This window comes from Rhinopithecus roxellana, chromosome 19 (genome assembly GCF_007565055.1).
Source record: "Rhinopithecus roxellana isolate Shanxi Qingling chromosome 19, ASM756505v1, whole genome shotgun sequence".
NCBI lineage: Eukaryota > Metazoa > Chordata > Mammalia > Primates > Cercopithecidae > Rhinopithecus > Rhinopithecus roxellana.
Window position 1 is genome coordinate 10,698,252 of NC_044567.1, and position 24,708 is coordinate 10,722,959.

A 24,708-nucleotide genomic window follows, 5' to 3' on the forward strand; every position below is an offset into this window, starting at 1 on the left:
GGATGTGGAAGTTGCAGTGAGCCAAGATCTCGCCATTGCACTCCAGCCTGGGCGACAGAGTGAGACTCTGTCCAAAAAAAAAAAAAAAGTCTGTTCGTCCCAAGATCTGCAGATTCAAGGTGATCCCAGCAGTTTGCTGTTCTTAAGCCGACAAGCTCCAAGGACAGCACGCACTTCCTGTCCTGCTGGCCGGAGTAGGCCAGGTGACCCTGTCGCCACAGGCATTTTACAGCACAGGCTCTGAGTGCACCGGTACGGTTGCCTGACTGTCATGGAACAAACACATCCCAGGTAGCCACTAGCGTAAGGCCGAGGGGCACGTGGAGCCGGCCTGAGCCCAGCCAGGAGTCTGGAAGCAAGCCCAGCTACTCCTGGCCATGCCCTTGCCTGACCGCGAAACGCTCGTACGCATGGGTTGGAGTTGTTTGCCATGCATGGCAACCACAGCAGGAACCTGACTCACGCACGGACGCCAGCACCCACGAGTGAGAGGCGCCTCAGACACGTGGCGTCGGCTTTGGAAGCAGCTGGTGGGTGGTGAGGAAATGTCACAGCTCTGGAAAGAGAGAAGCCTCTGTAAGGTGGTGTCAAAACACCAGGTTGAATCAACAGTCATCTGTGGGGACTCCGAAGGCAGGCAATCTGCCCAGTGAACTCACAGCACCGGGCAGAAGGGTCTGGAGGGAGAACTCTGGTGGCACGGCTGGTATGTGAGGATCAAAGGCAGAGGAGATCTTTCCTCTTCAGCACGAGAATCCGGCACCGGGCTAAGCCTCCAGCTGCCTCCCGCTGGTGACCTGGTAAAGGGGAACATAAACTCCTTTGGTCGGCAACATTGCTTACTGCAAAACTGCCCTGTGGCAGGCAGACCACGTGGGGACTGGGGAGGTCATTGGTGTCTGGGGGCCACGTCATGGGCCTTCCTGAGTGATCCCCACACCTGGGCATGTGCCCTGCGGGCCATAGCCATGGGGCTGCTGCAGGAGGAAATTCGCCTCCTCTGGGGCAAGAGGCATCTCCGTGAGTGGGTCCCAGCCCATGAATCTCAGTGGGAATCAGGGAGTCGGCAACACCTGCATGCCATCATAAAGACCCCCATCACAACCTCGTAAAGACCCCCATCATGCCATCCTAAAGACCCCCATCACACCCTCATAAAGACCCCCATCACGCCCTCGTAAAGACTTCCATCATGCCTTCCTAAAGACCCCCAACACACCCTTGTAAAGACCCCCATCACACCATCCTAAAGACCCCATCACACCCTCATAAAGACCCCCATCACACCATCCTAAAGACCCCTATCACGCCTTTGTAAAGACCCCCATGACACCCTCATAAAGATCCCCATCACGCCGCCTAAAGACCTCCCCATCACACCACCTAAAGACCCCCACCACACCCTCCTAAAGACTCCCATCACGCAGTCCCAAAGACCCCCATCATGCAGTCCTGAAGACCCCCACCACGCCATCCTGAAGACCCACATCACACCCTTGTCAAGACGCCCATCACGCCGCCTGAAGACCCCCCCCATCGCCAGGCATAGTGGCTCACGCCTGTAATCCCAGCACTTTGGGAGGCCGAGGCGGGCAGATCACAAGATCAGGAGATCAAGACCATCATGGCTAACACGGTGAAATCCCGTCTCTACTAAAAACACAAAAAATTAGCTGGGCGAGGTGGCAGGCACCTGTAGTCCCAGCTACATGGGAGGCTGAGGCAGGAGAATGGTGTGAACCTGGGAGGCGGAGCTTTCAGTGAGCCGAGATCACGCCACGGCACTCCAGCCTGGGTGACAGAGCGAGACTCCGTCTCAAAAAAAAAAAAAAAGACCGCCCCATCATGCCACCTAAAGACCCCCATCACACTGTCATAAAGACCCCCATGTGAGAGGAATGGGCGATGCTGCCCTGCTGGCCAGCTGTGTCCCTGCCCCATGTCCTTCTCAGTGACTCTGAGGCCAAGAGCAGCCTGTGGCAACCCTTGAAGTCTGAACGTTTAGCCGAGGCTCAGAAGAGCCCAATGGGGGCCGGGCGTGGTGGCTCAGACGTGTCATCTCAGCCCCTGAGAGCCTTCAGAAAACCACACACAAGAGCCCAGCAGTCACTTTTGCCACCTCACTCAGCCGGGGAGTTTGGTGCTGTTCATGGAGCTGTTCAAGGTCCTAACTCAAATCCTCCCGACCCGCACCACACCCCAGAGGTATGGAGACAACGGCATCACCTGCCAGGTTCTACAGAAGGGACCCCAGTATCCACCTGTCCGGCACTCCCACTCCCCCCACCCCGTGCCGGGCTGGGACAGGTGACCCAACCCCGCTCCCCGGTTCCCACCGGCACCTCTGTCAGGGGACACCCTGGGCCCCAGCACCGAAGCCTGCCCTGTGCCCTGCTCTGGAGGATGCAGCGGCTGCTGGCGAGGGTTGGCGATGGAGTAGACGGCCCCCAAACCCACAGTGCACCGCGAGCGGCGCAGGTTACCTTTTCCTCCGGGCTGTGGATGTAGGGCACCCTCCACTGTCTTCAGACTCTGCAGCACAGGTGCCAGGGGGTGTGCATTTAGCTGGTTTGGATCCCAGTGTTTGGTGGGCTGGGCTTCGGGGACATCGATGTTTGGGGCCTGACTGTCCACATGGCAACAGGGGCAGGCCGGGAGCTCCATCTCCCCAGCAGCCTTGGTGCGGGTAGGCTGCGGGGCTCCACTGCTCTCGGCCAGCCCCCTTAAGGGTGCCAGCAAGGCCAGGGGGAGCCTCTTCTCTTCCTTCAGTCCCAAGTCTCGCTGGAGAGCTGGTCGTGGGGATCCCTGTGCCTCCAGTGGCTGTGTGTCCAACAGCAAGGCCGAGGCCTTGAGGTTGCAGGCAGGCAGCACTTGCCTCCTGGCTCTCCTCACACTGACGCCTGCCATGCAGAGGTCGGACCCGCTGAATGGGGGCAGCTCAACCACAGGCTGCGGGGAAGGAACAGGTTGTGGGTGCTGGGCTGTGGCTGGGATGGTGGGGTCCATGCAGGAGGGGTCTGCGCAGGAGGGGCTGGTTGGGGCACAGACCCCCATCTGACTCAGGAGTGAACACCTGGGGAGCCGAGGCTTCCTGAGCCTTGGGGGTCAGCCTGGGGGGCCCCACACCCTGGGACTGGGCTGCTCTTTTCCTGAGTTTAGCCACAAAGAGGCCTCAAGAGAGAGGCACTGGCCATGCTTCCCAATGGCTCCAACACATCTGCAGGCACAGGGAGGCCCCCCGAAAGATCCTCGGAGTGGAGGATGCACTGCAGGCCAAAGCGAAGGAGCAGCATAGGGGTCCTGGAGGCTGCAGGCATGGAGCCCCCACCTCTAACCAGTCAGGGCTGGGTGAGACAGGGAACAGGAGGGAGGAAAGGTGGACGGAGGCACTGAGCCTGGATGCCCGGAGTAGCCCCTTCCTCGGTGCTGACGAGGCACTGAGCCCCATGGGAGAGCAGGACAGGCCTGGACCCTTGGCGGGACCGAGAGTGGTCACAGAGCAGGATTGGCGTCCTCCATGGACCCCACGGCGCTGGCGGCCTGCAGCTCCACCCTCGCCCAGTGAGCAGGTGGCAAAGCATCCGCATGGGGGGCAGCCACCAAACCCCCAGGGGATGGCTCCCACCGCCCGGGCAGGGGCGGACGTGGCTCACCTGCCTCCACAGGAGTTCAAAGTTGCCGACATCACAGCTGCGGTCCACGGCCACCTTGATGGTGTCCTCCTGCACCTGTGCACACAGCTGGGCCATGACCGGTGTGGACGGGTGCATGGTGGGGCTGGAGTTGATCTCGATCAGCCAGGGCCTGAAGTCCCTTCCAAGGACGAAGTCGGCCCCGTAGAGCTCAAAGCTGTTCTTGCGAGGCTCCATGTGGTCCTGGGCCACCTTCATGGCATGAATGATGGCCTTCTTCATGGACGGGTAGATGACACTGCCCCACACGGCACCACGGCCCTGGTGCTGCAGGTACTCCTGGAACCTGGCGCTGGTCCACATGTTGTGTGCGGGCAGCAGGGGGCTGCGGCCCACGTCATTCTTCAGGTGCTTCTGGACGGCGTTGTTGCACAGGTGGATGGCACTGTGGTGGGGACAAGGGGCAGGTGGTCAGCTTCCGTCGGCCCAGGAGGGCACCCAAGGCCGGTCCTTCCAGCCGTGCTGCGTCCACCCAGCTGGCTCTAGAGAACCCTGCCCCTGAGGACTCCCACCCTTTGCTGGAGGGGCCCAGTTGGGATGAGTGTTACTGTCCCAGATGGAGAAACAGGGCTCAGAGAGGCCATGGGATTGGCCAGGCGCATGGCTTATGGCTGGAGGCCCAGAAATGGGTGCTGGAAGGAGGCCCTGGCTTCTCACTGCCTGGAAGCTGCTTTTGCACAGGTGAGTTCCTGGACCCCCTCCAGGCCCACTTGACCAGAGGCAGTGAGCAGGTGAGGGTCAAAGCACCTGGCCGGCTCATCCCAAGCCTCTTCTGGGTGTGACTTCAAGCATGACCCACCAGCATGACTGCAGCCCCTTGTCTGGGCTGGAGTTAACTCCCCTGCAAGGTCTCTGTTATATGAGTCTCGGGCCTCCCTGGATCCTCACTCTCTTGAAAAGCAGACCCCCTTCCTGCCCAGCCATCAGGCCCCCCAGCGCCTCACACCAAGCGAGAACCACACAATGGTCAGAGGAAGCCTTGGTGCAGACAGAGGCTGGCAGGCATCACTGTGTGAGCACCACACTCCTGAGGACTCCGCAGGCCCTCGCCATCCTGCCCACGAGGGGTCCCGTGTGAGGTGGGGGTCCATCCACCCCGGGCAGCACACTAGCCTCTACCAGGCGCCCCACACGCCACCGCCCCTGAACCGGGGCCCAGGTGCTGCCCACACCATTCCGATCCCCCTGGGCACAGGCAAAATGTTGCCTTTTAAGATTTTCCAGAAATGATACAGACAGCATGGGGTGTAGGTGCTGGCTTTGAAGGTCAGTGGGCCTGGACCTGTCCCTGGGAGAGGTCATCAGCCTCCCAAGCCTCAGCTTCCCCCCATCTGTGCCTTCGTGGTGGCAGGTGGCGGTGAGGGTCTTGCCCGTGCTGCTTGCTGCCCCAGGCAGGTAGGCAGCAGCCCATTCCCTGGCCTGAGGCATCCAGCTTGCCCACCGCACTGACCTGTCCAGCTTGTCCAGGGAGAAGCGCTGTGTTGAGAACCACAGGTAACTCTCCTTATAGAACCAGATGGTCAGGGGGTTCCAGTCCGTGACGAGGAACCACTGTCTGATGTCGAACTTGGTGTCATAGATGAGCAGTGGCGTCCCGATGTACTTCTGGACCATCCACTTGTTGTCCCTGGGAAGAGGGTGGTCTGCAGCTGCCAGCTCCAGGATCTCCTCCACACGGTCCATGCACACTATGTCTGCAAGAGGCCACCGCTCAACCCAGCATGCCCAGCCACTGTGCAGCGGGACCGAGCTCCTGAGCCCTGGGGCAGGGTCGCAGCTTGGCCCTGAGACCTGCATTGGCTTTATTCAGGGCCAGCAGGCAGCATTGCTGGTGGGGGTACCGGGGACAGGGAAGGCTTAGCACTCATGGATGAGGCTGAAGCCAGTGCCAGTCTCCCCCAGGCTCTCCCCCAACAGAACCAGCCTCTGGGACTCCAGAGGGGACACAGAGATCAGTGAAGGGGCAGGGACAGAGATACTTTTAAAAGGGAGCCAGGAGGATGGGCATGGTGGCTCAAGCCTGTAATCCCAGCACTTTGGGAAGCCGACGCAGGTGAATCATTTGAGGTCAGGAGTTCAAGACCAGCCTGGGCAACATAGTGAAACTCCATCTCTACTAAAAATACAAAAACTTAGCTGGGTGTGGTGGGCACCTGTAGTCCCAGCTACTCGGGAGGCTGAGGCAGGAGAATCACTTAAACCTGGAAGGTGGAGGCTGCAGTGAGCCGAGATCATGCCACTGCACTCCAGCCTGGACAACAGATCGAGACTAAGTTTCAAAAAAATAATAATAATAAAAACAATAAAAAGAAGAGCGTAGACCAGTTTGTGAATACAGAGGAGGAAATCCTGATTAACCCGTCAACCCAGATCCAGCCTTGTGATTGGAACACACGCTGTGAACATGCCTCCAGGTCTGCCCCAACGCCGGAGTCCTGACCCCCACGCCTGCCTCGGCGTTCTGCTCCCACCCTTCCTTCCCTGTGGCATTGTGGGCCTGAGACTGCCCCTCACTCGCAGCCCCTGGCATCAAGTGCAGGCATTGGTGGCTATGAACTCGGTGCAGGGAGCACCCACACCAGGGGACTTATCTCGCCCAGATGAACGTGATGAACTCGGTGCAGGGAGCGCCCGCACCAAGGGACTCACCTCGGCCCCGGGACTTGGCCGCAGGCTTTATAATCCAGATGTTCCGGAACCCGTCGATGTCCGTCTGAGGGTTCACGGACATGATTTGATCCAGCAGACCCTGGCACTGCAAAAAGTAATTTCTTGAATCGGAGATGAAAGCATCGCCACTACAAAGCAAGATCCAGAAAGTGCATGAGACTTGGAGGCCTGGATCCCACCTCACCCACCAAGCAGGCACTCGGCTCTAGGATGGTCTGGGGCTGACCTGGCGGGAAAGGGCTGCGGGTCGGCCCAGGAAGTTCTGCCAACAGTATGGACACCTGAAAACACAGCCCTGTGAGGCTCCTCCAGACAAGGGCTGTGTTAAGACACTGGGGACCCCAGTGTGTGGGTTGGAGCCGGCCACAGTCCCCAAGCAGCACCCTGCCTGGGTGGAAACGGTGGGAGGCACGGGGCAGGAGGTGTAGCCATAGTGGAAATGTGGGAGACAGAGGCCAGGGGCGGACACAGCCATTCCCAGGTTTCACCTGTGGTTGGTGGTGCCTGGGACCGATCCCTGGTAGGAAAGCGGCTGGCCCGTGCAGACATCCTGCATCCCTGCCAGCTGCCAGTGCCACATCCTGTGAGCTCAAGGTCAGTCTGACTCAAGACCCTTTGCAGTCACCAGCTAGACTCAAGAAGTCATCATAACCACAGGGAATAAGGAGAGGGTGGACTAGAGCTGTTTGAGTGGCTTTTAGAACTCGGGGGTGCACTAGAGCTGTTTGAGTGGCTTTTAGAATTCAAGGGTGCACTAGAGCTGTTTGAGTGGCTTTTAGAGCTCCGGGGTGCACTCCTGCTGCCCAGATGGTGGGGGGAAGCCATGCCAGTACCAGCAGCTGCCCCAGAGCCCGCTGGACCCATCCTGCATGGGCAAACTCAGGGCTGTGAAGACCCAGTGTGGACCCCATGACATCCTGACAAGGTGGCCTTGGTGCAGGAGTGGGGGCCAGCGGGGCTCCAAGGACACCAGCCATGACTCTTACAGCCAGCCTGGGCTGGCGTGGGGAGGCAAAGCCCCTGAGGACACAGGACATCAGGGTTCCATTCCCACCTGCTGGGGGCAGCTTGAAGGGAGAAGTAAGGCTGGGGTGTCCCTGACAACAGGGGAGGGGCCCCACCAATGTGGAGCTGTGGCCGTGGTGGGGGGGCCTGGGTGAGAGCCCCTGTGGTGACAAGCCCCTTCCGGGGAAGGACTGAAGGTGATCTCAGGCAGGGGCACCTCCCGGCTCTCACTGGCTGCCACGTCTCCTCTGTAGTGAGCGCCGCACACTCCTGACCCCAGGATGGCAACAGGACTGTGATGAGGACTTGGAGCAAACCGGAAGCAGCCAGCCCCCCACGCCCATGAAACATCCCTGTCTGTACGGCACAGGCCAGCCCCAAACTATTGAGGTCTAAACAGGGTGGGTCACCCATGACGTCCACCATGCTGGTCACAGCCAAGGTCGCCCAGGATACCAGCAAGCTCCCAGTGACATGGGGCTACAGTGACTCACTCAGGAGGATGAGCTGTGGGAAGGAATCCCTCACAGCCTCCCAGCACAGCACAGCCTCGAGCCTGTGACAGCCCTCACATTGGGAGGTGGTATTTGGGCAGGACCACCCTCCCCACAAATGCACACGTCACTGTGTTGCCCCTGCTTTGTGGGGAGAAGGCTGCGAGCAGTGAGGGACAGAGCCACTCAGGAGCCCAGCGGAGCATCATACTGGAGCTGGCAAGGTCCAGGAACTATGAGATGCACACCCCAAACTCGTCAGAGAACAAGCACAGGCCTCCAGATGCTGACGGCGACCAGGGGCCACAGCCAGGGCTCTCTGGGTCCTGATCCCGGGGCACACCTGCCAGGGATCCCAGCTGAGCCCAGTAGGTGAAGACGGACGGGCCGAGGCAAGGCACCGGGGACTCCCAGAGAGATCCCCTCCGGCAGCAGCTGGGAAGCTCCCCTGCACGCACACCCTCCTGACGTGGTTTGGGATGTGTCGGCCACGGGGACTTGCGGGGGTCCGATGCTGCCACCTGGTGGTCACCCCTGGGTCTTCCTTTTAAATCAGGTTTAAGAAAACGCAGTGTGGTGCACCCTGCCATACTCGAAACAAGTCAAGTTGCACAGTGTGTACGTCCATGTACGCTCGTATGCACGCCACCCAGATTGAGACAGGAACGCCTCGGCTCCTCAACAGGCAACAGAGACCAATTACCAGGCTGACTATCACTGCAGACGGGGCTGGCCTGCTCCTGAACTTTCTGTCAATGAAACCACACAATGTGCTCCTTTGTGTCTGGCCTCTTTTCTTTTCTTTTCCTTTCTTTTCTTTCTTTTTTTCTTTCTTTCTTTCTTTCTTTTCTTTTCTTTTCTTTTCTTTTCTTTTCTTTTCTTTTCTTTTCTTTTCTTTCGATGGAGTCTCGCTCTGTCACCCAGGCTTGAGTGCAGTGGCATGATCTCGGCTCACTGCAACCTCCAACTCCCGATTAAAGTGATTCTCCTGCCTCAGCCTCCCAAGCAGCTGCGATTACAGGCATAAGCCACCATGCTTGGCTAGTTTTTGTATTTTCAGTAGAGGCGGATTTCACCATTTTGGGAAGGCTGGTCTCAAACTCCTGACCTCAGGTGATCCCCCTGCCTTGGCCTCCTAGAGTGCTGGGATTACAGGCGTGAGCCACCCCGCCCTGCCTGTGTCTGGCTTCTTTTGACAGGACCGTTAGAGTCATCCACACTGTAGCATGGCTCAGCCCCTCCTTCTTGAACACAGTTTGGCAGTTTCCAGATTTGGGTCATCAGGAATGAAGTCCTTCTGAGGACACATGTTTCCATTTCTCCTGCATAAATACCTCAGAATGGATTATCTGGGTCATTGGGTATGTAGATGCCTAAACATATAAGAAACTGTCAAAGACTTTTCTAAATGAGTTGTGCCAATTTACACTCCCCTAGCCGTGTCTAGAGTTCCAGCTGCTCCACACATTGGCAAACACTTGGTGATGTCAGTTTTTACTCTTTTTTTTTTTTTTTTTTTTTTTTGGACAGAGTCTTACTCTGTTGCCCCAGGCTGGAGTGTAGTGACACCATCTCAGCTCACTGCAACCTCTCGGCCTCCTGGGTTCAAGAGATTCTTCTGCCTCAGCCTCCTGAGTAGCTGGGACTACAGTTATGTACCACTGCACCCAGCTAATTTTTGTGTTTTTAGTAGAGACGGGTTTCACCATATTGGCCTGGCTGGTCTTGAACTCCTGACCTCGTGATCTGCCCGCCTTGGCCTCCCAAAGTGCTGGGATTACAGGCGTGAGCCACAGCACCTGGCCCAATGCATTCTCATTTTTAAAAGCCTTTCATATATCACATGACATATCAAACTAATTTTTGTGTATTTGTGAAGCAAAATTCAAGGTACATTTTTTTTCATATGGCTGACTACTGCTGGAGCACCATTTAGTGAAAAGACCAACCTTCCCCTAATGATCTCAAATGCAGTGACCACAGATGGGAGGATCTATCTTGAGACTCTATTCTGTTACACTGATCCTATCCCAATATCACATCTTCGCTATTGTAAATCTAGAGTAAGTCTTGAAATTTGGAGCACAAGTCCTCTAATCTTGGTTTTCTTTATCAAGTCTGTTTTGGCTTTTCTTAAATCATTCATATTTCTATGTAAATCAGTTCATTAATTCCTCCTGCCTCCTCCCCACCCTGCAAAAGAAATACCTCTCAGGATTCTGGCTGGGATTACATTGACTCTATTGATTAGTCTGAGAAAAGCAAACATGTCTACAGTACTAAGTCTTCTAAGTCATTAACATGTTATACACACACACACACGTTTATTAGGTATTTACTGTCACTTTAGCTTCATAACTTTCAATTTAGGGTCTTCAATGTATTTTGCTATATTTATTTCTAGAGGTTTGTTGTTATTTGATGTTAGTGTATTGTGTTTTTAGAATTTCATTTCACAGTTTGTTGCTAGAACATAGAAATATGATGGAGTCTCGTATATTAACTTTGTACCCAGTGACCTTGCTGATTTCACTTAATTTTAATACATTACCATTTATTTAAATTATTTAAATATTAAATTTTCTATATGATCAATCATATCACCTACAAATAAGAATTTTATTTCTTCCTTTCTGATCTTTATGCCTTACTTTTTTTTCCTGTACTATTAAACTAGTCAGACCATTCAGTCTATGCTGAACAGAAGTCTGATGGTGAGCAACTTTGTCTCATTCTGATTTCAAGGAGAACACTCTCAATAGTATATAACCACTAAGAAATATATTAGCTGTTGGACTCTTAAACTTTCGAATGAAAAGATCTGGCTGTGTGTAGTCAGACACGCCTGTAATCCTGGCACTTTGGGAGGCCAAAGCAGGATTTCTTGAGGCCAAGAGTTCAAGACAAGCCTGGGCAATATAGCAAGACCCTGTCTCTACAAAAAAAATTTTAAAAATAGCCAGTATTGTGGCATGTGCCTGGAGTCCCAGCTACTTGAGAAGCTGAGTTGGAAAGATTGCTTGAACACAGGAGTTTCAGGTTGCAGTGAGCTGATTGTGCCATTGCACTCCAGCCTAGGTGGATAGAGTGAGACCCTATTTCAAAAAAAAGAAGAGTTTTTTCATTTCCAAGTTGGCTAAACAAATTTACAAGGACAGGTATTAAGTTTCATCAATTTTTGCCTCTTGAGGTGATTTTTTTTTTTTTTTTTTGCCTATTGAGATGATCTTACAGCTTTTCTTTTCCATTCTGAAAATGTAATAAAATTCACTGATTAACTTTTCAATGTTAAACCAACCTTGCATTCTTGGAATAAAGCCCATTTGGTTCTGATGTATTATTTCATTCACATTTCACTGGTTTCATTAAATATTTTGGTTAAAGTTTTGTATATATGTAATTATGAGAAATACTGGCCTATACTTGTTTGTTATTTTACTTTTTTCAAGTTTTGGTATCAGGCTTTTCTGGCCTCATAAAATGATTAGAAAATGTTCTCTCCTTCTCTGTTACTTGAAAGCATTTGTGTGTTATTGGAATCAATTTTAATTAATGGATTAATTAAATTTAACTAACTAGTGAAACCATTATGGCCTTGGATCCTCCTTTGTAGGAAAGTTTTTAAATTACAGATTTAGGCTGGGTGCAGTGGCTTATGCCTGTAATCCCAGCACTAACACTTACATAACTGGAGCCCCAGAAGGAGAGAAGAGAGAGAGAACAGGGCAGAAGGAACATCCAGGAAATAATGGCCTAGAGTATTCTAAATTTGAGGAAAAATTCCAACCCACAGATCAAAATGCCCCACAAACCTCAACCAGGAGAAACACAAAGAAACTACTTGTAGAAGCGTTATAATCAAACTGCTGAAAACCAAAGACAGAGAATATCCTGAAGCATCCAGAGGACAAGACATTACCTTCAAAAGGAACAAAACTCATAACTATAGATGTGCCAGCGTGGATGGACCTCACTGACCCCACGTGTATCAGCATGGACGGACCTCACAGACCTCATGGACCTCAAGTGTGCCAGTATGAACAGATCTCACAGACTTCACATGTATCAGTGTGGATGGACCTCATAGATCTCACACGTGCCAGCTTGGAGGGACCTCATAGATCTCATGTGTGCCAGCGTGGACGGACCTCACAGACCCCCACGTGTATCAGTGTGGACGGACCTCACAGACCTCACGTGTGCCAGCGTGGACGGACCTCACTGACCCCACGTGTATCAGCGTGGACAGACCTCACTGACCCCATGTGTATCAGCGTGGACGGACCTCACAGACCTCAATGTGCCAGCGTGGATGGACCTCACATGTTTATCAGCATGGACGGACCTCACGGATCTTACATGTGCCAGCGTGGATGGACCTCACAGATTTCATGTTGGGTGAAAGAAGTCATATACGAGAGAGCACAGACTGTTCCCCAAATGTGAAATCTGAAAACAAAACTGGTTCATGGTTGCAGGAGTCAGAATAGGTGTGACCCCTGTGGGGGTTCTCCCAAGAAAGGTTAACAGTGGCTGACAGGGGACTGGAAACGTCTTCTGTCTCAAGTGGGCTGTGGCTACGCAGGTGGACATGTAAGCAAAATTTCGTCCATATGTACAAATATGATTATACACTGCGTGCCCTTAACTGTAGTTATGTAATCCCTCAATAAAAGGAAAAGAAAAATACTTGATTAATTCACAAGAAGAAGAAAGAAACAAAAGAATCAACACCATCCTGGGATGAAGCATGAAGCTGCTGCAGACCCTCTGAATCAAGTCACTTTCCTGACTCTCCTATTGGCCGGCAGCTGCTCATGCTCCGGGGGGGCCAGGCCCACCCCCGCCCAGCTCCTCTCTCTGGTGGCCACTGCCAAGGGAGTGCAGAACCCCTGGCCCCAGGAAGAACTGGGCACTCAGCAGGGGCAGGAAGGGCAGGGTCAGCCTTTGGACCCCTGGAGCGGTGAATGGTGATGATGAGAGTCAGTGAGCCAGGAGCTCTGGGCCCAGGCACCCCTCTGCCAGTCATTCACCAGCTGCTGAGCTCTGGGCCCAGACACACCCCTGCCAGTCACTCACCAGCTGCCGAGCTCTGGGCCCAGGCACCCCTCTGCCAGTCACTCGCCAGCTGCCAGGAGCTCTGGGCCCAGGCACACCTCTGCCAGTCACTCGCCAGCTGCCAGGAGCTCTGGGCCCAGGCACACCTCTGCCAGTTACTCACCAATGCCAAGAGTGAGGCAGGTGCCCCAGCTGTGAAACAGACAAACCCCACCTGCCTGTCTCGGGCTGTGGGGGGTTCAAATGACATCATACCCTTCTGGATTTTGAAGATACGCAAGACAATGCTACTCCCTAACGGCCCCCTGAGGGGGTATCATCCTCTCGACAGTCATCAGGGGCCTGGTGGGACAGGCAACAGAGCGCCTGGGCTTCCCGACACCTGTAAGGCATCCTAAGATCCAGGCACCCACCCCAATACCCAACAAGCATCCCAGACATCCAGACAGAAGCCCCAAGATCCAGATCGATACCCCAATACCCAGCAAGTATCCCAGACATCCAGACAGGAGTCCCAATGCCAGGACAGGCATCCCAACACTCAATACTCCATAGGTAATGCCCAGACAGGTGACCCAATGCACTGCCCCGGAAGCTCCTGCAGTCCGCACTCACGGCTCCGACACGTGCTGGGGGCCTGTGCAAGTCTTACTGAACGAGGGAGTATTACGGCTGTGTCAGGTCCTCCCACTCAGCCTCGGTGAGGTCCTCCACAGCATCCGCCAACGTGTTGATGTCCTCATGCTCCAGCTGCCCCAGGTAGGCCTGGCACACCTTGCACGCGATATCCACAAGCTGCCCCGGGAGACCCCGAGCTTTGCCTCAGCATTTTCGGCATCTGAAATCCAGACACAGGCTCATGGAGTGGGAACCCCACCCAGGGACAGCCCTGCCCGCCTCGAGGGGTGAGGCCTAAAGCCATGGACAAAGTCCGCTCCACTCCCTCTGTGCCCCAATACCCAACAAGTATCCCAGACTCCCAGACAGACACTCCAATACCCAACCAAGCTTCTCTGGGCAGCCACCCTGGATGTCACGCCTCCGTCTGGGCAGGTGACTTCCTCCCTCCTGAATGGTCCCAACCTCCAATGGTTCTGTGAGTGCTATGTCCTCACAAGAAACACATGGACCCCGTCGCTAGACCCTCAGTTCCTCGGCGGACCCCGCCGCTAGACCCTCAGCTCCTCACAGTAGCAATTACTGATAAGTTCAACGTCATTACAATGAAAAACTTCTGTTCTGTAAAGGACAATATCAAGATGTCAAGACAATGAGAAGACGAGCCATAGATTGGCAGGAAATACTTGCACATATCTAATAAAGGAATATTACCTAGAGTATACAGAGAACTCTTGAAACTCAATGACAAGAAAACATAATTTTATTTTTTATTTTTATTTTTTTAAGACAGAATTTTGCTCTTGTCGCCCAGGCTTGATGGCAAGATCTTGGCTCACTGCAACCTCCGCCTCCTGGATTCAAGTGATTCTCCTGCCTCAGTCTCCCGAGTAGCTGGGACTACACGTGTGTACCACCATGCCCGGATAATTTTGTATTTTCAGTAGAGATGAGGTTTCACCATGTTGGCCAGGCTGGTCTCAAACTCCTGACTTCAAGTGATCCACCCACCTCAGCCTCCAAAGTGCTGGGATTACAGGTGTGAGCCACTGCACCCAGCCAGGAAACAATTTTAAATGAGCAATCTGAACAGTCACCTCACCAAAAATACATACAGATGGAAAACAAGCATATGAACACATGCTCGATATCATATACCACTGTGGACTAGCAATTCCATATCTACAAGTTTTTTCTATAAAATACCCTCAGAAATTCACAAGGAAATGGAGGCTGGGCACAGTGGTTCACGCCTGTAATCCCAGCACTTTGGGAGGCTGACACAGGAGGCTTGCTTGAGCCTGAAAGTTTGAGATGAGCCTGGGCAACACAGTGAGACCCTGTCTCACAACAAAATCACAACAATAATGAGACACTAATACAGACCCAGGAGAATGCTGCAAACAGAACACTGATCACATCAAAGGCTTGTGAGGATGTGGAGAACAGGAACTCTCCCTCATTGCTGGTGGAAATGCAAAATGGTGCAGCTACTTTGGAAGACAGTCTGGCAGTTTCTTTTTTTTTTTTTTTTTTTTGAGATGGAGTCTCACTCAGTCGCCCAGGCTGGAGTGCAGTGGTGCAATCTCGGCTCACTGCAAGCTCCACCTCCCGGGTTCACGCCATTCTCCTGCCTCAGTCTCCCAAGTAGCTGGGACTACAGGTGCCTGCCGCCATGCCTGGCTAATTTTTTGCATTTTAGTAGAGACGGGGTTTCACCGTGTTAGCCAGGATGGTCTCGATCTCCCGACCTCGTGATCTGCCCTCCTCAGCCTCCCAAAGTGCTGGGATTACAGGCGTAAGCCACTGCACCCGGCCAGTCTGGCAGTTTCTTACAAAACAAAGCATACTCTTGCCATACCACCCAGTAAGTGCATTCCTTGGTATTTACCCAGATGAATTCAAAATTCATGGCCACACAAAAACCTGCACACAGATATCGAGAGAAACGTTATTCATGATAGTCAAAACCTGGAAGTGACTGAGATGTCCTTCAGCAGATGAATAGATAAGTAAACAGTGGTGGATCCAGAGAGTGGAATATTACTCAACCCTAAAAAGAAATGAGCTCTCAAGTCATGAAAAGACCTGGAGGAATCTGAAGTGCATATTATTAAGTCGAAGAAGCCCATCTGAAAAGGCTCCATGCTACGTTGTTCTAACCGAATGACATTCTAGAAAAGGCAAAACCATGGAGACAGGAAAAACATCAGTGGTAGCCAGGAGCTCTGGGTGGGGGGGATGAAGAGACAGAGCACAGGGAGTTTTAGGGCCAGGGATCGTCTCTGTCTGATGTTGGAATGGTGGATACACGGCATCATACATTGTCCAAACCTGTAGAATGTATAACACCATTTGGGTTACCATGATGTGTCACTGCAGGTTCACCAACTGTGTTAAAATCATTAATTAGGCCGGGTGCGGTGGCCTGTAATCCCAGCACTATGGGAGGCCGAGGTGGGTGGATCACCTGAGGTCAGGAGTTCGAGACCAGCCTGGCCAACGTGGCAAAACCCCGTCTCTACTAAAAATACAAAATATTAGCCGGGCACCGGCTGGGCACCCAACTACCTGGGAGACTAAGACAGGAGAATCGCTTGAACCCAGGAGGCGGAGGTTGCAGTGAGCCAAGATCACGCCATTGTACTTCAATCTGGGTGACAAAGCGAGACTCCATCTCAAAAAAAAAAACATTAATTAGGAGGCCATCAGACTGAAGTGGCCCAAGTGACCTGGTCTCCGACAAACGCAAACCACAACCTAACTCAGAATTGAAAACGAAACTTAAACACAGCCAATCACAGGCAGCTAGCTGGGAACAAGTTGTCACTCAGCACAAACAAGGCCACAGCTCCAGTGTTCACCAGTCAGAATTTATTTCCTCCGTTTCCACGTTTACCTAGAAGGGTTTTCCCCTCGGTGGAGCCCTGCAGCCGTCTGATTGGCACAAATCACTGTCTGCTCAAATACACTCTAAAAGTTTAATGCACCAACGTTCATCTGTCAACAGCTGAAACGCACTGCTTTGGCGGGGGATGCTGGCAGTGGGGGAGGCACGGGGGCAGCGGAGTGTGGCAAATCTTGTACCCTCTGCTCAGCTGTGCTGTGACCTAAAACTGTTCTAGAAAGTACATTTTATTAAAACCAACCACCACAAAATAGATTTGGGTTTTGTCCAAAAACACGACGGCTGGTTCACATCCCTGTACCACCCAGGGGCGCCTCTCCCTGGGGCTTCCTGTGTCCTCTCCCATGGGGCCCCTTTGGGGAGACTCAGGATGCGGCATCGTGGTGGCCGTGGGGCAGGGCAGGCTTCTGACCACAGGCTGGAACCACGTCCACAGCATGGGACTGTGGTGGTGAGTGTGGGACTCGGATGTCCCAGGGCTGCGTTAACAGCCAGGTGCTTTACAAACGGAGTGACTTTGACGTTTAGCCCCACAGTTAGAAGAGAAAACCCATTTGCCATGAGAATCGAGAGAGTCTGAGGCACCGCTGCATCCGGTCCCAGCTGCCGCGACCCTCAGGACTGACCACACCCAGGAGGCGGGAGGGCCCCCGTGGAGACCCTGAGCTCTGGTGGCCTGGCCCTGCCCTGGCCCTGCCCTGCCCCGGCCCAGTGCACCTTGCCTGCTGCTCAGGTCGCTGCTCCCGGCCTCCTCCCTCCGGCCCCTGGGCTTGCTCCTGCCGCTCCTGCTGCAGCTCTGGTGGCTGACCACCCACTTGAGGATGCTGGATTCCATGGTGTGCCAGAAGTCTTCTGAAAGGACAGCACGGCCTCGCCCCATCTGCCCGAGCCGGGACTGGGGACTGGAAATGGGGCCAGGGCAATGGATGCTCCCCGACCCGCCCCACTTCCCACCCTCATGGCCGGTGGGGCCCAGGCCTGCTCCCACATCCCCACTCTGCCCGCCCTTCTCCCTGCAGTGCCTCTGTGACTGCAGCCATCCAACTGTACCCCTCGGCCTCCAACCATGGAGCCGGCCTTGCCCCAGCTGCTCGCCGCGCTGTCCACAGGCCTAGTGCAGAACCACACACTCCCTGCCTGCCTGCCCTCCCTCCCCGGGGTCCCTGGCCCCTGTACTGCCACGACTATGGCCATGGGAGGCTTCTCTCTGGTCCTCTGTCCTCAGATCCTGCCCCATCAGTCTGTCTCAGCGCCAGGGGGATCTTTCTAGAAGCCTATCTGCTGACCGCACTGGGGTCTTCTGCCATCTCCTCACTTACCCAGGAATTCCTGCTGCTCGCTCTCGGTGCAGAGGCTGTAGCAGCATGGGAAGAAGGAGTCGGGGTTGGCCAGGACGTACCAGGGCAGGCTCCACATGTTCACGCACAGCCCTATCTCTAGAGACAGCTGCACGTTAGGTACGAGGAGCAGCTCAGCTCAGCTCTGCCTCGCTCACAAGGCGAGGACGGGCTGTCCACCTCGGACTTGCCTGGCCATGGGGCACCACACAGCACCCCTAGGGCAGATCCCTTCCCCTCCCCAGACACACGGTCCCCCAGGGCCCCAGGCCGTGCCCTCCAGCCGGTCCCAGCAGTCAGTACATGGATGTGCAGGCCAGGCTCAGACGCATCCTTGAGGCAGTGGGGGACGTGGCAGGTCCCAGGGAATGGGGAGGCTGCAGCTGAGGGCACCGAGGGCAGTGGGCACTGGGGCTCCCTCCAGGCCCCTAAACAGGCCACAGGGTGTCCCACAGCTCAGGCCCCAGGAGAGTGAGGACCGGCTGCAGGACCGGGAATGCAGCCACACGCCCAGCACTGCCCACACACACGATGCAGCACTCGCCGTTAGAGGCATATGGTGAAGTCCCCGCACCCCAACGTCTGGTCTGTCACCCTGTTAAGGAAAAAAAGTGGCCGGCCCCCAGAAAACACAGCACACGCTGACTGGCTCTGCACACAGGGTCTTTGAAGGACCCGTGTTTCCACAAGCAGCACTGGCGCTGGCCTGACCCTGGGGTATTAGGTGCAGCAGGGAGCCTTGTCCCGCACCTCCGCCCCACACTGTGCTGAGGCAGCCACACCTGGACTGTTGAGAGGGACCTCTGTGCTGGGGAAGCCCCTCTTCCCGGACCCCTCCCTCAGCAGGGTCCCCACACCCTGCGTTCTGGGCAGGCCCCAACCCTGGGCCTTGGTGGGAAGGGTGTGGCAGCTGCCTTGTGCAGGGCTGGAGGCCAGGGGAGGCAGGGGAGTGCCCAGTGCTGGGGGTAGCGGCACCTCTTCCCCTTGGGACCCACACCCTGTGGCAGCCCCCACTCAGCCCCATCTTTGGCCTCTGTGCTCTGAGGAGAGGGCTTCTGTGGCCCCGGATTCACCCAGAGACACAGAGCAAAGGGCACAGGGGTGCAGGGAGTGGGGTGGGCACTGAGTGATTCTGGTCATGGCCTTAGACCAGGAGTCCTGGGAGGCGCCCAGGAGGTGGCTGGTGGCTGCCGATGGCCACCCATGGTCACTGACCAGCCACCGAGGATCCCTAATGGCTGCAGAAGCCCCTCCCCACCACCCTTGCCAACTCCCGCTATGCCCAAGCAGCTGGCTCACCTTGGTGGTAAAGGAGACTGTCTTTGCGTAGTGGTTCAGCATCTGGTCACAGGTCAGGCTGTGATAGTCAATGGCATCTCTCTTGATGGTCCAGAGGAGGTACAGCATCTCGTTTTTTACCAACCTAGACTGGCAAGAAGAAAGTCTTTATTGATGCTCAGCATCCAAGGTTCACACAGCCAGGACAGGACGGAGCAAGGCAACCATCAGTGGATACATGGCGTGCAGCGTGAGGATCCCAGCTGGGCTCTACTGCAGGCAGTAGTGCTCCTTGTGGTCCTCCTGTGTACGGGATGTGGGGTGCAACCAGGACCATGCAGGGTTTCCACGGAGGGGCCTCGGGCTCTGGGGAGCCACCCCTGATGTGGGGCTGCAGGTGGGGCCTGAGCCCTCCGCATGAGGTCCACGTGGGTGTGGGGACGCACCACTTGCCGAGATGACACGACACTTCATAACCCAGAGTTCACAGTCCCCAGGACGGAAGCCCCCAGGCCTGCACCATGGGCCCTGCGCACCCCTCCCTGAGCCCCAGGCTCTGGCCTCCTGCTCCTGCCCTGCTGATAGAGGGGCTGGGCGTGGAGCTGGGGGCGTGTGGTTGGTGCTTTTCTGTTTACAAAATAGCATCTGTTAAGTCAAAATTCCAACCAGGCTGGGTGCAGTGGCTCACGGCTGTAATCCCAACACTTTGAGAGGCCAAGGCGGGTAGATCACCTGAGGCCAGGAGTTCGAGATCAGCCCAGCCAACATGGTGAAACCTCGTCTGTACTAAAAATACAAAAATCAGCCAGGCTGGTGGTGGGTGCCTCTAATCCCAGCTATTCGGGAGGCTGAGGCAGGAGAATCACTTGAACCTGGGAGGCAGAGGTTGCAATGAGCCGAGATCGCACCATTGTACTCCAACATGGGCAACAGAGTGAGACTCCATCTCAAAACACGCCCCCCCAAAAAAAAATACGTGTGTGTGTGTGTGTGTGTGTGTGTGTAAATAATAGCACACTAGCTGCTAACCACTAACCACTGTGTACGGGGTGAGAAACATCATCATCAACAGAGGCGAAGTCCCCCAGCCACTCCCACCAGGTAACTGTAACCTGCAGCTGTCTCTCCTCCAGGCACAATGAGCAGAGTGTTGCTGTCTCTCCGGAATGCATGTGTTACAATCCTCACCCCCAGGGCGATGGCATAAGAGGCGGGCTTTAGGATTAGGTCATGAGCCTGAGCCCCTTATGATGGGCTTGCACCCTTACAAAGAGGCCCCAGAAAAACCCTCGCCTCTGTGTGAGGACGCAGAGAGAAGCCAGTTGCCCGTGAAGCAGGACACTCTCAGAGAGCCCAGCCACGCTGCCCCTGACCCGGACTCCAGCCTCCAGAACAGTGAGGAATGTTCTGTTGTGTCCACACCACTGCCCACGGACCTGTGGGAGCCGCTGGAGCACCCATGACGCTCTATGGGAAAGGCACTGACTCCAGGAACCTGGAAGGACGAGCTCATTGGCCATGTGGGAGGCGCCTCATCAAGTCTGGGCCCATTTTTCTATTTGTCTTTTCATTGCTGATTTGTGAGTTCTTCACATATTCTGGACATTTGATCTTTTAAATTTTAAGTACTGCAAATGTCGCCTCCCACTCTGGTTTCTCTTTCGTCCTCTTTATGGTGGAGGGTTGGGAGCCCTCAGGGCCTAGGCTGGGCTGGGGAGGTGGGGAGGGGCATACTGCCGTGGTGCTGGAGACCCCAGCTCACTTGCTGGCCAGGCCCCATCCTGCAACACTCTGGCCAAGCTGCCCAAGCCCTGCTGGGCCTCAGTGCCCTCAGCTTTCACGTGCACGTGGCAAGCCAGCCTGGTGTGGGTGGAGGGGAGCTGGGAGGACAGGGTCCACTCACTGCACAGTGGCTCATCCAGCACCAAAGGGCTCGCCCCACCCCTGGGGCAGCCAGGCCCTGCTGCCCGGTCAGGGGGCCCTGCTGTGACTGGGGCTTTGCCCCCGCTGGGCTGCCATCCCCCCAAGACATGGGCGAGTGGGCATGGAGCAGGGTGGTGGTGTGAGAAGCCTTGGAGAGGCGCAGCTGACCACGATGCATGCAGGGGATGCCCACGATGCACGCAGGGGATGCCCACGATGCACGCAGGGGATGCCCACGATGCACGCAGGGGATGCCCACGATGCATGCAGGGACGTACCATCACGTTGTGGATGTCGTCTGTTTTCTCCAAGGCCATTTCTTGATTTTCTTTGACTTTGCCACATGTAACATCTGCCAACGAAACACGGGGGAGGCCTGAACATGGAGCCTCAGCCAACTTCCCGCACTGTGTCCGTTACCACCACCGCAGGCAGGACAGCAACTCATTTACTTCCAGAAACCTTGCTCCAGGTGGGGCCTTTCCCTGGTGGAGCAGGTGCCTTTGTGGGTCCTGAGTCAGGCTCGGGGCGCTCGGGCAGCCCCCACACATCCAGTGAGCGTCCACTGCATAGAACCTCCCCATGGCTGTGACAGGGCTTGGGGGCCTAGGATTCCTGGAGGCCCAGGTGTCCCTGGGTGTGGAACAGTGGAGACAGCCCGGGATGGGGGTGGGAGTGATAGAGGCTGAGGGGCCACGGGCAGGGGTGGAGGAGGAGGGGGACATTTGATCCGGGTCTCAATGGGGCCAAGAGGACACAGACACAGCTGTGCAGATGTCAGCCAGGAGCAGCCAGCGCCATGGGGGCCTGAGGAGTGGACTTCGGGGACCTGGGGCTGGAGGAGGGACGGCCGGGGCCAGGCAGAGAGAGGATGACAGAAATCGCCCAGGCAGGAGGAGGCCTGGGCGGGGGCCACAGGGACTCTGAGAACGGAGCAGCGCTGGGGACTTGAAAGAGTTTGCCTGGCACAACAGCCTGGGGTGGGGAGGCCAGGAGGGCGATGGAGACCTGGGGTCGGAGACACCCCATCAGGCACACCAGAACCGAGGGGCAGGCACCACAGTCAGGCCAGTGCCGACTCCCCCTGCCTGTGACAGACACACACGCCCTGAGCTGAGACGTGCGCCTCCGATGAGCTACCAGTAACCCCAGCGCCTTCGTCCTCGACATCCGGAATGACCTTGGGCAAAAAGTGGAACTTCTTCTCCACCCAGCCCTTCCTTCGCAGAGCGGCCTGGACCACCGGGTAGTGTCTGTAAATAGAGAAAATCTTCTTCTCCTAAAATGGCAACAGGATATTTTATTTTATTTCAATCATTTTTGGGGAAGAGGCAGACTTTGATTGCATGGATAAGCTCTTTAGTGCTGGTTTCTGAGATTTGGGGGCATCCATTACCCAATAATGTAATTTTTTTTTTTTTGAGATGGAATCTCGCTCTGTCACCCAGGCTGGAGTGCAGCCTGGCCAACATAGTGAAACCTCCATCTCTACTAAAAAATACAATCTCTACTAAATAGATCTCTACTAAAAATTAGCTGGGCATGGTGGCATGCACCTGTAGTTCCAGCTAATCGGGAGGCTGAGGCACAAGAATTGCTTGAACCCAGGAAGCAGAGGTTGTGGAAAGCTGAGATTGTGCCACTGCACTCCAGCCTGGGCAACAGAGCAAGACTTCATCTCAAAAATAAGTAAGTAAACAAAAGGTAACGTCAGCCAAGTCCCCACAGGGAGGAGGCTGCAGCTCGGGGACACAGTGAGTCAGAGACCAGACTGACAGATTCCAAGTTTCAAAACAAATGTCCTTTTAAAAAAGTGTCCCGCCTCCCCACTGAGTCCCAAGGAGCATTTACCTTGATAGCTTTTTCTGTTAACTGCCTTGCTATCTTATATCTGTCTAATCTGAAGGAAGAAGCCAAGTCTTGGGAAATTCCTTGTTTTAATTCTGCAAAAGAGAAAGAGGACATCAAATCAAAGGATAAGGCATCCAAGGCCGGGCGCGGTGGCTCACGCCTATAATCCCAGCACTGTTAATCCCAGTACTGTGGGAGGCCGAGGCAGGCAGATCACCTGAGGCCAGGAGTTCGAGACCAGCCTGGCCAACATGGTGAAACCCTTCTCTACTAAAAATATAAAAGTTAGCTGGGTGCGGTGGTTCAGGCCTGTAATCCCAGCACTATGGGAGGCTGAGGCGGGTGGATCACCTGAGGCCAGGAGTTCGAGATCAGCTTGACCAACATGGTGAAACCCCGTCTCTACTAAAAATACAAAAGTTAGCCAGGCGTGGTGGCTCATGCCTATAATCCCAGCTGCTAAGGAGGCTGAGGCAGGAGAATCACTTGAACCAGGAAGTGGAGGTTGCAGTGAGCTGAGATGGCGCCATTGCACTCCAGCCTGGACAACAAGAGCAAAACTGTGTCTCAAAAAAAAAAAAAAAAAAAAAAAAAGACATGCCTCTGACGAGGCCAGACATGAAATGGCATATTCTGAGGGGCGCCATCCATAAGCCAGCAAAATTCATCCACAGTCCACAGTGATGGAGACCAGAGCCGTGAGAGAGGGCGTGTGGCCGAATGCTGGTCCACAGAATGGTGGTAGAAGTGTCAGAGGTGTGTGAACCAGAGCAGCTCCATCTTGAATAGGGGCTGGGTAAAATGAGGCTGCATTCCCAGATGGTGAAGGCGTTGTAAGTCACAGGATGAGATAGGAGGTCGGCATGAGATACAGGTCATAAAGACCCTGCTGATATAAAACAGGTTGCCGTAAAGAAGCTGGCTAAGACCCACCAAAACCAAGATGATGATGCCAGGGACCTATGGCCGTCCTCACTGCTATACGCCCACCAGTGCCATCTCAAAAAACATAGATTGAATTAAATTAAGAAGTTCTGATTATCAAAAGGAAGCATGAAGTGACTGATAAGGCTGCATCCATCTGACAAAGAGCGTGTATCCAGGACATACAGAGAATTCCTCCAAGTCCATGAGGTCACAGCGCAATTTCACGGTGGCCTGCAGACCCAGAACCGCACTCCGGAAGGAAGAGCTCCAAATGGCCAATAATCATGTGAAAAACAGCTCAACACCTTGAGCTGTCTGGAAATGCAAATTAAAACCAGTGAGATTTAATTAATGCAAATTAAAACCACACCCACCAGAGTGCCCGGAGTGGCAGTGAGGACACCCACTGCGGGTGGGGACGGCGGAGCTCTCAATTGGGCCCTAAATGGTTGGGGGACCTTCTAAAGCTAAGCATGTGCCTGCCCTGTAACCTAGCCATTGACCCCTAGGGAGCATTTACCCACCCAACGAAGACAAGCCTGAAGAGGGCAAGGGCAGGAAGGAAGAGAAACGCGAGTACAGGGCCCCCCATGACCCACCAATGGAGCCCTTCACACCCACACGTTTAATTTCCCAGTTTCCCAAGAAGCTGGACAGCAGGATAGGGGTGCAGGAGGCAGGAGCCAGCACCCCACAACACTCCTGGGGTACTACGCCTGGACCGTCCAAGAGAAGGCGCCGGGTTCTACAGCTCAGTGAAGTGCCCGCCCCCGGATTCCCCGATTTCCTGGCAGCAGGCTGCAGCCAGCATTGCCTCTGAGCCCGGGAGCTGCAGCACTGCTCTGGGCGAGTGGCTGATACGCAGGCAATACACGATACCTACTATTTCCTTCTCTCTCGTCTCCGTTGGAAGAAGCCGACGATAGCCCCTTCCTTTCTGGCTCCAT

At 54.8% G+C, this 24,708-nt stretch overlaps 1 protein-coding gene across 1 annotated transcript; it reads right to left on the reverse strand.

Moving 5' to 3' along the window:
• Positions 1 to 2,172: 2,172 nt before the first annotated feature.
• Positions 2,173 to 24,708, reverse strand: LOC104670403 (protein monoglycylase TTLL8-like). The gene is given in 13 exon segments (XM_030923318.1): positions 2,173 to 2,949; positions 3,654 to 4,077; positions 5,143 to 5,386; positions 6,342 to 6,490; positions 13,572 to 13,734; positions 13,737 to 13,757; positions 17,163 to 17,297; positions 17,765 to 17,879; positions 19,082 to 19,210; positions 21,262 to 21,335; positions 22,124 to 22,262; positions 22,835 to 22,926; positions 24,645 to 24,708. Coding segments are annotated over 13 exon segments (2,526 nt in total).